The following is a 13,025-nucleotide window of genomic DNA, read 5'->3' as shown; positions in this document are numbered from 1 at the left end:
AAATTCCATCACTATGCATCTATGTATGGTAGTAGTTATTTCAAAAAGTTTCATAATGAAATGTTTGAAAAATGCTTCCTTACAAGATTTAATTTGGTTTTCTGAATAAACAATGCTAGGATTTACAATAAAGTCTAAAAATAAGCTATGAATTGTCATCTACTGGTGCAAGAGTTGGCAGAACCATACAAGCAACTTTAAATTTATTATTTCTTATAGCCTTCAGACATTTTAATGTCCCACTACCAGTGGCAACAAATTAATTAAAAAATTTTAATAGGATATAGTAAATTAGGAACGAAGAACAATGTAGAACTGTGTGCAGTAGAGAAAAATTCAATAGCTGATATAATAATGAAATAATACTTCTTATAGCTTGACATGACAAGAAAATTCTTTTACTACAAATTCAGGATTAACTATTTTGATATTTCATCACTTCCATTACTACTAGCAACAATGGTGAGGAATCTTTTAACAGTAAAAGAAAGTTTTTAGGAATTTTATATATCCAGAAATATATTACTTATAAAAAATACAGTACTATTTAATATTTTGTTGGCATAAGAAAGAAGCAGTAACTATTTTACTAGGAATTGTGGTTTCCTCCCTTTATTAACTGAAAGTGAAGTCTTTTCATTGCTATAGCACATCAGTCAAGAAAGGCCCATGAATTTTTGTTTAAGATGACCTTAAACCAGAAAAAGAAGTGTTTTGCTCAGTTAGGGCCCAGGTGTCTGATGCAGAGCTCACACATATTATTTGAAACACTTCTACTGAGACCTCAGAAACTATGGACAAAAAATTGAAATCCATGGGATATCGCTGAGTCTAGGTTTTTTTTTTTCTTAGGGGCAGTAGCATGCTGCACTCAGAGGTGTTGGATAAGAGGGTGATATTCAATAAAAGCAAAACCAGCAAGCTTCTCTGAATACATGATCCAGTCAATATGTAAGTAAGAACTGATGGCATTCACGTAGGCAGGCTGTTATGTGCAGAACATATTAGTGCTTAGTACAGAACATTTAGTGAAAGTACTAAGGATGTGTAAAAGTGTAAGGAGAACCTTAATTAAAAAAAAAGACTGTGGAATCTGTTTTCAACACAATAGCAAGGGAATTGTGCACTTTTGATGTTAATAAAATATTAGCCAGTAATACATTCCTTCCAGATACGCCCTTGCAATGTGAAGGACATTGTAGTATGCACCATGATAATTCTAATCAAAGATTCCTTTAAAACAACACTAAATTGGTTTCTCATTGATTTCACACTCTATATTCTTTTGTCTCTTGTAGAATCATTAGGCAATCATAGACATCTCTTTGACCAGAAAGAATATTTTGCTACATTTCTGGTATTTCTCTGAAAACATTTCATAACACCAAAAAACACTAGTCAAATCTGAACAAAGTGGAATAAAATTGATTCAAATGGAACAAAATTGAACCATTCGAATCCAAATGGAATCCAAACTGGAACAAGAAGAATCAGAGATTACTGGCATAACCTTTATCACTCAGTAAAGCAGGAAATAAATCTCAAAATCTAAAATATGAAAGCCACAATTACTATATAAAAAAATTATTTTTACGAGTTTTATGTTTGGGGGAAAACAGAGTAAACTATCCACCCACTTACTACTGTGTTTTCGTGGTAAGAGAATATGTGGCCTCAAGCACTGAAACACTTGTTTTCTCCCATATCCTCTGATTCCATTTGTGCTATATTCCAGAAAGAACTGTTTAAATTTAGTGGTTATTAAATCACCGATATCCATATAATACAATTTAGATATAAAAGAGAGAAACTATTAGCATGACCATGACTTTCAGCAATGAAGCCTCAATTCTCTATATCTTTTTGCTTTAAACATCTACAAGACAAAAATGTGAAGTTCCTGACGTTATAGTGCAGTAGAAGGAAGGTTTAGAGAAGGCATGAGTCATTCACGAGCCCTTTGCAGGCTTGGATAAGTACTCTAAAATGTAAATGCTGGACAATTCAATGTATGAACAGTTTAAGACAGATCTGTAACTTACAAGCAACTTCTATATCCACAGCATCCTAAGAAGGCTGAGTAAAATTAATAAGGCCACCATCCAAAAATTTCAAAATCTTACCGATTTTTAAGGTCCTCTGTGACCTTAAAAAATAAACATGATATCCTTGATATTTATGTCTGTAAATTAAATACTTGATAAATTAATGATTATATAATAGCAATACAGTTGGACTCCATGATCTTAAAAGTCGATGATCTTAAAAGGTCTTTTCCAACCTAAATGAATATTTTTGAAACAATGAAATCATAGAAAATAAAGTCCAGCCCTTGCTTGTTGAGTGGGAAGTACCCATCACTGACCAGTCACAATAAATGAACACCATGAACACAAAGAAATTGTTTCAAAATTCAGACCCAGAACCTAATTATTTTACTATTACAAAAACTGCATCACCTGAAATAATAAAAAAAAGTTAAACTGGCAACCCAGAAGTTCATACTAAATATAGGTTGCAATTCTTAACTATTGAATAATTCCTCTTTTTGTAGCTGTCTTTTTAGCTTTTATCTATGGCATGTGAACACCCTCCACAATCCCCCGGAAAACTAATTCTTGTTTGCTTCTTTGCTGCACATTAACCTGGCATTAATTTCCAGTACAACCTGTACTTTTTTTTTTTTTTGCTTATGAAATGGATTGTAGATTGGGTTGCAAGGCAGACCACAAGAAAAAAAATGAAATAAAAAATTTTAGACAGATGGTTGCAAATGATATTCTAACATTCAGCCACGATAAGATCCAACCATAAAATACAGCACCTGAGCTATCTTGATGATGGTATGGATGGTATCTCAGTTTGGATAATAGTGTGCTATTTTGAGAACTCATGTTCCAGAAAGAGTAATAGGCACAGGAAATAAGAGTTAAGTTGTCTAGCTATCATATGAAAGTAGATTAGAAAATCATAGACTCTTTTAGGTTGGAAAAGACTTTTAAGATTATCAAGTCCAAAACTGTGGCTTTGGTTTACCGAATGAGATCCAATAGCGAAAATGAATGCAGCCTGTAAGAAAAGAATGGGATAAACATCATGGAGTAGATAAAACTGAACTATGTCTCAGTTTTGTCACAAAAATAAATAAACTAACTGCAAATGCAGGAAACTGAAGATGTTAAAGTCACCAAGCTTTAAGGTGTGAAGAGACAGAAAAACCTTTCAGTCAGAACAATGAGAGCAAAAAAAATCTTAAACTACTTTCAAGACAGAGTTCAATATGTTTCAAAGGGATTAGATGATGTGCTATCTGTAAAACATCCTTTTAAATCCTGTCTCCTAATCATAAAAGAAGTCAATTACAATTTTGTAAAAACTGAAATGTGATATTTCTTTTCAACACCACAAGTTCTACTCTCAAAAAGTCTTAGTGAAAAATTCACAATAAGAGTATTTAAGTATTCATGACCTGAAATGAAACAATGCTATCATTAAGTTTTGTTCACATTATATATAATGCAAAAATGTTGTTTAATATCATGCCATTGTGCAGCAAAAAGGAACCCACCTCCTCTCCCCAAATACACCTAAAAGAATGTAATTACCTCTTAACCTATATTAACGTAATCACCTAATCATACTGTTGACTGTTTCATTTTACATTAACATTTGACTCTATGTATTTATTGAATGTTAATGAACACATTAATCTTTACTTTTCCAAAGTAGTCCTACCTAGAAATAGTATTATACACCTGAATGTTTTGTATAATTTTTTTCTAAAACAGTTCTTTGTTGAATACAAAACTATTTAGTTGTTTGTGAAAGCATTTTCAAGCAAATCCTGTTAATTCTTAATATGGTTCACTAAGCAGCATGATCTCATTAATAAAACAAGTTGCTAATCTAGTAAATCAAAACGCTAAGCTGTTTTAACTGTTCACCTAATGGAAATTCTAATAATCTCTCTGTCAGCCTCACAGAAGCCTAATACTTTTCAAATAAGACCCAGCAAAATGAAGAAAGAACCAATGAAGAGAACAGGAACAATGCAATTTCAGACTAAACATTCTCTCACAAATAAATGTTAACTAACATTGGGTCTGCAGTCTTGAGGTTAGTTGGAATATTTTCACACTAAGTGAATTTTCATTAGAATAGTGCCAAGAAGGGTGATGGAGCAGAGGTAATGCAAAGAAGAAAGGGTAAGGCTTTGTGACACTATATTACCATTCATCACATAGATATTCATGTCTTGCTTTAGTGTTTTACATGTTTTTCAAACAAATGCTTAAATCTGTAGGACAGAGAAAGGGAGATGAAATTTCAGTGGAAATTCACATGAGCTCTACTACATTTTACATACACAATAAAGAGCACCTTTAATTCCTTGATGACATTCTATTTTGTCAGCCAGATCTTAGGCTTCTTCAGTGTTCAAAGTGTTGATAGTCGAAGAAAAATATTCATCTGCTATTTTAACTACTTCAGCTTAATGCATTACTTAACAGTTATGTCTTTTTTTTATACTTGCACAACATGATTTGTTTTCCTTTTCAGTTCAGCAGTTTCACAGTCAAGAAATAGCAGCCTAAATCTTAAAATGTGATTTTAAATATTAAAATTCAAAAGACACGATGTATTTTTTTAGCTGTAGCCCAAAAAGTAGATTAGTGTTGCATTCGAAACAAAACTGTACCTTTAATATTAGATAGACTAACTTCTTTCAACCTGAAATCCAGAAATTCAATCCAGCAATTCAACTGTACAAATGATGATTATTTTAACAGAATTTTTTTCTTATGCACAGGTAGTAATTTATAACATGAATCCAGAGATTAGCCAAGCCATGTTATTCAGCTGAACCTGCCAACTTGCAAAACATCAGTTTAGAATTAATTCTTCATACCCATTACCATTTCAGTCATACAAGAGGGAAATGAAATAAACTACCAAGAAACTAGAGTTAATATTTTCCTTATGACGCTCAAAGAGCTTGCAAGATGAAAAGCATACAAATTGGAACTGGACATATAGGAACTAAGCGGCTATTCTGTCACACTACATTTCACAAATAGCATTCTCAAGGTTCTTTGATTAAAACATGAAACAGGGAAAATAAGCAATACTTTCAAGACGTAGTTCATGGAATATCTCTTGTACAGCTCAATGATTAATCACATTTCTCCCACAAGATTTTGAAACTAAGTCTGATACTTCTGCTGGTCATAAGTATCAAATGGAAATTAATGAGCACTTTAAATAAAGACCAAACAAATGTGTAAGTATGGAAGTAGCACAATATACCATGCTACTCTGTATTTTACTTCTTGTAAAAATGTGTTTTAAAACAAACTTGTGAAAATTCCTAGTTAACAAGGACAACAGAAATCTCTGACCAAAATTGCCACTGGCCACTCAAGACTAGAAATCCTCCTTAAATGAAGTGCAAAACTATACAGAGTACCCAGACCTGCAAATTTCTAATCACTGCAGAAAAACAGGAAATGGGTTAATCAAATCATACCTGGAGAAATTGGTTGGTTTTTGTATGACCCACGTCTCCAGCCTCTATCTGTGCTCTCGACAGCTTCTCTTCAGTTTCAGTTAGCCAATGATTAAAGCTCTTCATGTGACAATGAAAAAGCCGCCACTTTTCAAAAGATTTGTCAAACCGTCTGCAAATACAAAAGGAGATGAAATAACTACCTATTGACACTTTATTTACTGACTACAGAAAAAAAAAAGAATAATGTTGGATGTCTCAGGTTAAATTTGGTGTAATGTCGGTGCCATCATGTATTAGCATTTCTATTAGTTATATCAAATGGAAACATGGGACTACTTCTGAAGAGTGAAAATATCATTAAGCATATGTGTCACAAATCAGTGTCTTATCAATTTTTTAATCCTTTTCAATGTTTCGAATTAATTCCATGGTCAAAACACGTTTTCAATTTACAGCTTTTATTAACCCACACTAACTCATATCATAGGTACAATACCTAGAGGCCCCAGTGTAACTGGGTATATCCCTCTGTCAATGTACTTAGATCCTAGCATGAAGCACCACCAGCGCTGATAAAAGGCTCCTAATGCACCTTAGTAATTTGCTGTAGCTACGAACACTGTCAACAGTCACTGCTGGCTAACATACTGGCTGTGTGTTGTGACTACACAATGATTTTTAGATCCCTTTTCAAAGGGAAAGTAGTTTAAAAGATCTGTGATGCATCTGACCTACTATATCACAAGATAAAGGATGAAAAATTAGTAGACAGATTCTTAAATCCTTACTTCACAACTTTAGCCCCATGATCCTATTATGATTAAAGGATTTTTTTCTTTCGTAGAAATAATAATTGTAATACTATATGTAATACAGATGCAAAAGACTACTTTTTTTAATGGAAGCTGCTGTGGTGAGAGGCTACCCCAAAGGATCCCAGACATATACTACAGTTCTGCTCCAGTTTTACTGAGAGAAACTAATTTTGTCTACCTCTCCAACGGATACACATGTCCATTTATTATTATTGTAAAGAAAATGCAACGTTCTTCAAAGGAATTTCTATTTGTATTGTGTAAAGGGACCCTTTTTTAAACTCTTTTTTCTATACATGTTTCACTTCAATTTGAGTATTTTATATAGTTATGCAAAAATAAAAATGCCTGAAATACAAGGATGATTGAAAGAAAATTAAAATATTAAAAAACAATGTTTTGTACAATAAGCAAGGATGAAATATATTACTCCCACGTCTGCAAGTCTACGGTCCACTACATAAAAGACCGTCTAAGTACTTCTGGCACTTTGGGAGATCTAATCTGTTTTTGTCCAGAGTGACTGATTAACCTTCTGGTTCAAGATCTGTTTGTCTTAGCCACTGTCAAATACTAAAGAAATTAAATGAAGACAGAATTTGTTTTGGGTTTTTTTTTGGAGTTGGTCTATGCCTTAAGGAATTCAATTATCCTGTATTTTGGATTGCTGTCAAAATGTGATCACTAACCAGGGATTAGCTAGAATGTTTTATTAGCAGATCATCATTAAACATGCTACTGTTGTTTAGTTTAATAATCCTCCTTTGAGGGATTATAATAGGTTTTAGGATGTACTTAAAGGATAAAAACAAAGATGCTCAATTATTTTTCTAGGAAGTAATCTGGTTCTGTATGGACAACTTATACAATTGTTTGAATGTTAAAGAGTTTAATTTACCAAATAAAATGAAGTTATTATCAGGGAATACAGACCATCTCTTCCATTGTGCTGATGATTTTTTGGTTTTTAGAAAAAATATAAGTTTTTCTTCTCTTCTGTTAGTTATATATTCCCACCTTGGTTTTCACATTTTAAAATCTTTTAATACCATAGAGAATGAATAGCACTGTATCCATTCATAACAATCTACAGAAGGATATATACTTTTCCCTAGACCTCCTTTTCTGGTAGACAAAGATTTATTTTGCTGAATACACTCATGCAAAGATGCAGTTTTCTTACCTCTAACATACTACATATGGTAACCACTTTTGATGATTAATATGCAAAATAGAGTTGGACAGGCAAACAGTGAAATAGAGACTTTGTACTTCCTCTGTTACATTAACTATAAGATAGGTAAAATATAAGGCACAGAAAAACCCCACAATTAGCAATCTAGGAGAATTTTTTTTTTAAAAGCATTTGATCGCATAAAGTTGTTGAGATAGAAGTATTCCTTGTACTGTTCTACTAGTTTGATCATAAGATGCTGAAGGAAAAATAATAATTATTTAATTAAAACTTTTAAAAACACATTTTAAAAGAACAGAGAAGACTTTTTAGAGTCTAAATTCTGCATAGAAGAGCAGTCCTCTAACTGTCTTTGAATCAACTCTTTTTGTTCCTCAAGCAGAATTTGATTCATGGGCCCTGAGGTTAAGAGCTGCTAAACACCAGGACCTTTATTTGATGTAAGGGAATAATTACTGCTCAGTCCTATGCAGTCCAAACATGCATTCCAAACTACTCTAATAAATGACAACACGTTCAGTAAATTTCATTGGAAATTGACACAGACAAACTATCAAAATAGATCAGGTAATCTTTATTCTATTGATTTTAATATGACTGCATGTCTGATAAAGACACAGCAAAGAAAGTGTCAGAGCTCAGCAGTGATTGACCAAATGATCAGTCATGCCATTAACAGCGATGACAGATAAAGATGGAGAAAGATGCAGCCTGGGACAAAACAATCCTTCATACCTTTCAGATTCCAGACTCCTACTAGTTAAAACTAAAAAATATATAAGAAAAAAAAAAGAAGACTTAAAGATCAAAAGCAGTTTACGGAAGGACTGCTCTAAGCCTTTACGTGCTGAGAGCTTTCCATAGAAGCAGACACATCTCTTTGTTCCCTATGAATTCAAGCTGTAGTAAATTTTTAGTATACTGTGAAGCTGTTATTTAAATAGCATTCTCAAGATTTTATTTTGGAACCCAATATCAACCATCTAAGAAATTGTTAGAACAGACCAAACACAAAATAGTCAGTGCATAAAACCTGTGTCTATTTAAGAATGAAAAATAGATACAGAGATTTATAGCAATCTCTACACAGTAGCAGTTGGTGGAATATTGCTGTTGAGGCATCAAAATGAGTACTACAAAACATGTTTCAAGAATAAGCACAGCTCACGCACTCAAAATATTTTTGTTGAATATATTAGAGAAAAGCATCATTTGAAAACACATTTTACAAAAAAAAAGTGTTATGGTAATCAAACATCTACAGTGCTATAACACCTTACACCACTGTTAACTTTCTTCTGTGTTCTCTTCCCTTCATATAGGATAACCCTCTTGAGATGGCTAGGTATTTGTTTCCACCTTTGCCCTATTAATTGTGTCCTTCGTATTTTTCTCTTTATCAAGCAATGCCAACTGAAGACATCACAGTTTTCAAACCACTGGCTTGAATGTTGTCTACTTTTCATTGCTATTATGAAATCTGACCATAATCACAGTAAAAATCTTATACAGGTTTAATTATGTTCAAAAAAATACATTTAGATTCCTAGTTAATGTTTATGACCACTCTGCTTAGCTACAGATGAACACAGCAGTTGTTCAAGATCTGCCATGTGTGTTGCATTCCTTAGCAACGCTGTAAGCAACCAGACTATTGGTCCAGTTAAAAACTGTAGTCACCTACCTAGCTTAGTTATTAAAATGATTGTGATCTTTTATCACGCTTATCGTAATTTATTTTTCAAAATGAGGCAAACCATGACTGAAAGGCATGTTATAACTTTTTTTTAACTACCTTACTCTGAATTACATGGAAAAATCTTATTTTACATTTAAAAAAAAATAACCTAGAAAATAAAAGTTAAAATCCATTTCTTTTGGTTGAGTATGGTTTCTTATTTTGGAAACTACATTAAAACAGCTTTCCTCCTGTTCCTCACAAAATGAAATTACTCTTCTCAGTATGAGGAAGTTTATCAGCAGCTTAAATACAAAAATTCAGTAGGGTTGATATTAGTATCACTGAATTTGCATTCCAGCATTTGCAAATTGAATCTCCCGTCACTCTCCCATTCTTCCTCCCTTTGCTTTGGGTAATAAGAGTCGCAAGGAAAAGAAAAGTTGCAGTAAGAAGACATGTATATTTAAACCAAGTCTAAATACTAGTGTCTATTGCTCATGTCTTAAAAAAACTTGTTACCCTCAGTATAATAAGTATAAGCCAATATTAAGCATAAGTAAAAAATAGAGGAAATTTATGGACAGGCAAATCCAGTAAAATTCAATGCTCTTTTGGTGATTAACTGTACTTAAATACTGTTACATTAGTAAGAGAAAATGCAGTTGTTGCTGCTGTCGTAGGTGCAGGTCCCTTTGAAATGGGGGGTGAAAGGGGACATCACCGTGCAGCTTCATGCTCACACTATGTGCTGTGGGACACCTCTCCTGTCCCTAGTATACCTAAGTGAGAGATTCCCCTGCTAAATCTGTGTATTACATCCTTTTACACACAGTACTACTCTAAATAGCTTTTTAAAATTTGAAAACAAAGAGGCTTTTGTTTGTTTGTTTGTTTTACTGTTTGCAATCTTGTTAACAGGTGGCAAGTTAAAAAAAACAAGAAAGGAGAAGGCTAATTAACTACAAACTGAGCAGCTAAGATGCTGAAATCTTGGCACAGCAGAATGTAGATGGTAAAAATTCATAAGTGAACTCACAAAAGAGCAATGCTCTGAGGACTATGAAAACTCAGAAAGACTATGTCTGCCTCAGGAATCACCAAGCACACAATTTGGAGGTTAGGAAAGTGTCATTGCAGGCCTTGCGATTTGTATAATCTTACCTAGGTATCCACTCTTGTTTGCTATCAGACACAAGCCATGAAGGTAAAAAAAACCAGTGTATCCATTCATCTGTATCTTCATCTACTTAATCCCTTTCCCTTTGACAAGCATAAGCAAAAATGGTGTGGACAGTAGGTGACTGTCCAATATCTGGGCAGTATTTCCTCTTTGATGTGTCATCCTCTCCTGTTTTTCTTAGCATACGCTCAATAGAAGATACAAGAGGGCACCCTAAAGCCAAGCATTAAGTTTCGTATGGACTCCAGATTAGAATATATGACTTGTGTCCACTGCAAAGGGCTTAAGCATTGTACATGAGCTCTGACACTTTGCAAGGTAGCTTTATTCCTCTAACTCGAGTATGCTAGAGTTGATAAGTGAAAAACAACTGATACACCAGCGTAATTTCTTTCTATATGCACTGCCACTCTGGCAGGGAATGTATTAAGCAATGGCTTCAGGGAGTGATTTCCTTTTTTCTCACTAGCACATAATGGATTTATTTTGCCTCTGGAAAGCAAGAAAGCAAAAAACGGAACCAAAGATAACTGCTGAGGTAATATGCAGCACAATTTACATTAAGCCATAAAAATATTGGTGCTTTCCTTCCTTCCAAGATTATCACTCCTCTAAACCTTTGGACTTGACTTGCTATAAGCAAAATTCAATATTCCTTGGTAGTATTGTACATGATACTGCACAAAAATTTACAGATGCCAATTTGGATATGCTGCCAGTAGAACTCTATACAATGGGATTGTACTTGATGTTCCATGTCCCAAGGCTGCCATTTTTAAGAAGTCATTCAAAGGTGGAACTAAAGACCTCTGAATACAGCAGTCACAAACATGAGACAGGGTGCAAAAGGTTATTGGTTTGTTGTTGTAAACCAAATCTTAACTTTCCATCTGTGTTTCAGTTCTTCTTTGATATTTTGATAACATTCCTTGATAAACTATAAAACCCACTTCTATGATCTATTCTGCTTTAGCAAAACTTCACAGCCAGCTGGCCCACATGAAAAAGAACACTATTAGTTAGAAACTTTCCTAAAAGTCATGATTTATGTAATGGAAATTATTATTGTTAGAGACATACATTCTTATTCATCATATTGGAAAAACATTCAGTAAACTTCATTTCTATACTGTTGCTAAACAATGTATTGTAGGATTATGCTAATATTAACCTACAAATTATGCAATTTTGTCAACTTGATTCAGCACAATTAACACCTTGTAAAAATACACAAAACATCAAAGTGGTATAAATAATTATATATTAGTATGTGAGAGCATTAACTTTAATACTTAAGGCCATTCTTACAGATAATAAAACATGCAAACTTGTTTTTGTCAAGCAACTTCTACAATTAAATTGCTTAAAGAAACAGCTAACCCATTTTCAGAGGTTTTGATGTTTTCTTTTTACTTCACAGAATTCATGTCTTTTGAATGCGTAATTTATATTTAATTTACATATCCTCTCTGCATTTGGACTAAAAGTGATGATCTCATTTTAGACACTGCTACATTTAGATCTTATTCCCAGGTTTTGCTGTAGATCCATTCTGGAACAAGATTCATCTGTGCTTAATCTGTTCACACCCCTGCACCTTGCCTTTCACCCACAAAATAGCAAATGACCAGAAATAAAAAATAAACTGCAACCAAAATAATCATAACCATGCCATCCATTATTATCAAATGTAATTTCTCTCATTTTCCCAGACAGTAGGTTCTGCAGCATTACATATAAATTAAAAACAATATAAATTACATTATAAGCATTTTTATATCTTTAATTGTATCGATTGTATTGCTCTTGCTCCAGTAGTCTGCAAGTCAGTTTCCCATAATATAGTTACTGATATCATACCAGTCAGTGTCAATCACTGTACCAAAGACAAGACAATTAAATTGGCTATGAAAAAGTAATATCATGGCAGTCATTGCTGGTTTTTAGAAATACAAATTCATTTTTATGAAGCATGAGAGACCAATAAAGTTAATAACCATTTACAATTAATAATTATACAAAAGCTCCGTTGGGTTCTAATGGATGCCATGTGTCAATAGTGTAAAAGGAAACACCGCGTATAATTTATAAAATGTACATTCTTCTTCCACACTAAATAAGGTTATTTACTATGCCTATAAATTTGAACTTTAAAATTCCACCTTTTCTTTTTCCTAAAAAGTTTTCCTTCATCAGAACAGAGATGAAATTATATTTTTCAAGAGAACTTTGCCTAGACCCTTGGATTAAAAGCAGGTAACAACTTTTCCCTTGAGAAAATAAAGAAGTACTTGATTAATTGTGATCTAGGTGAGAGAGTAGCATATTGCAACTCTGTTATACAAAATAAATTATTAATGCAATTGTTAATGTAACTACAAATTTCCTAGCTTGTCAAAGAGAAACTATCAAAAATTGCCGTGATAAGAAATCCCCAAATCAGACATTTTACATGAAAAGAACAGTGGCTCAATTTTACAGAAATCCAAACTAGTATTTCTGCCTGCATGTAAAGGGTATGCACACATTTCATCCTCACAATGAGTGACTGCATACGTTGCACTTCTAGCCAGGATGCCCCAGCACATTATTATTACCCACTCTATGGTAACATTCATCTGATAAAATGAAATATGTGTGAAAAA

General features: G+C 33.2%; 1 protein-coding gene across 1 annotated transcript in view; it reads right to left on the bottom strand.

The window, feature by feature from the left end:
* The window catches only part of DMD (dystrophin), a 1,374,504-nt gene that overhangs the window by 652,089 nt on the left and 709,390 nt on the right, over nt 1-13,025 (bottom strand). The window contains 1 exon segment of the mRNA XM_068422827.1: nt 5,528-5,678. Within this exon segment, the coding sequence (XP_068278928.1) occupies nt 5,528-5,678 (151 nt within the window).

This window comes from Nyctibius grandis, chromosome 2, assembly GCF_013368605.1.
Source record: "Nyctibius grandis isolate bNycGra1 chromosome 2, bNycGra1.pri, whole genome shotgun sequence".
Lineage (NCBI taxonomy): Eukaryota > Metazoa > Chordata > Aves > Nyctibiiformes > Nyctibiidae > Nyctibius > Nyctibius grandis.
The sequence above is the reverse complement of the archived record's forward strand: the minus strand, read 5'-3'. Positions and strand labels throughout refer to the sequence as shown.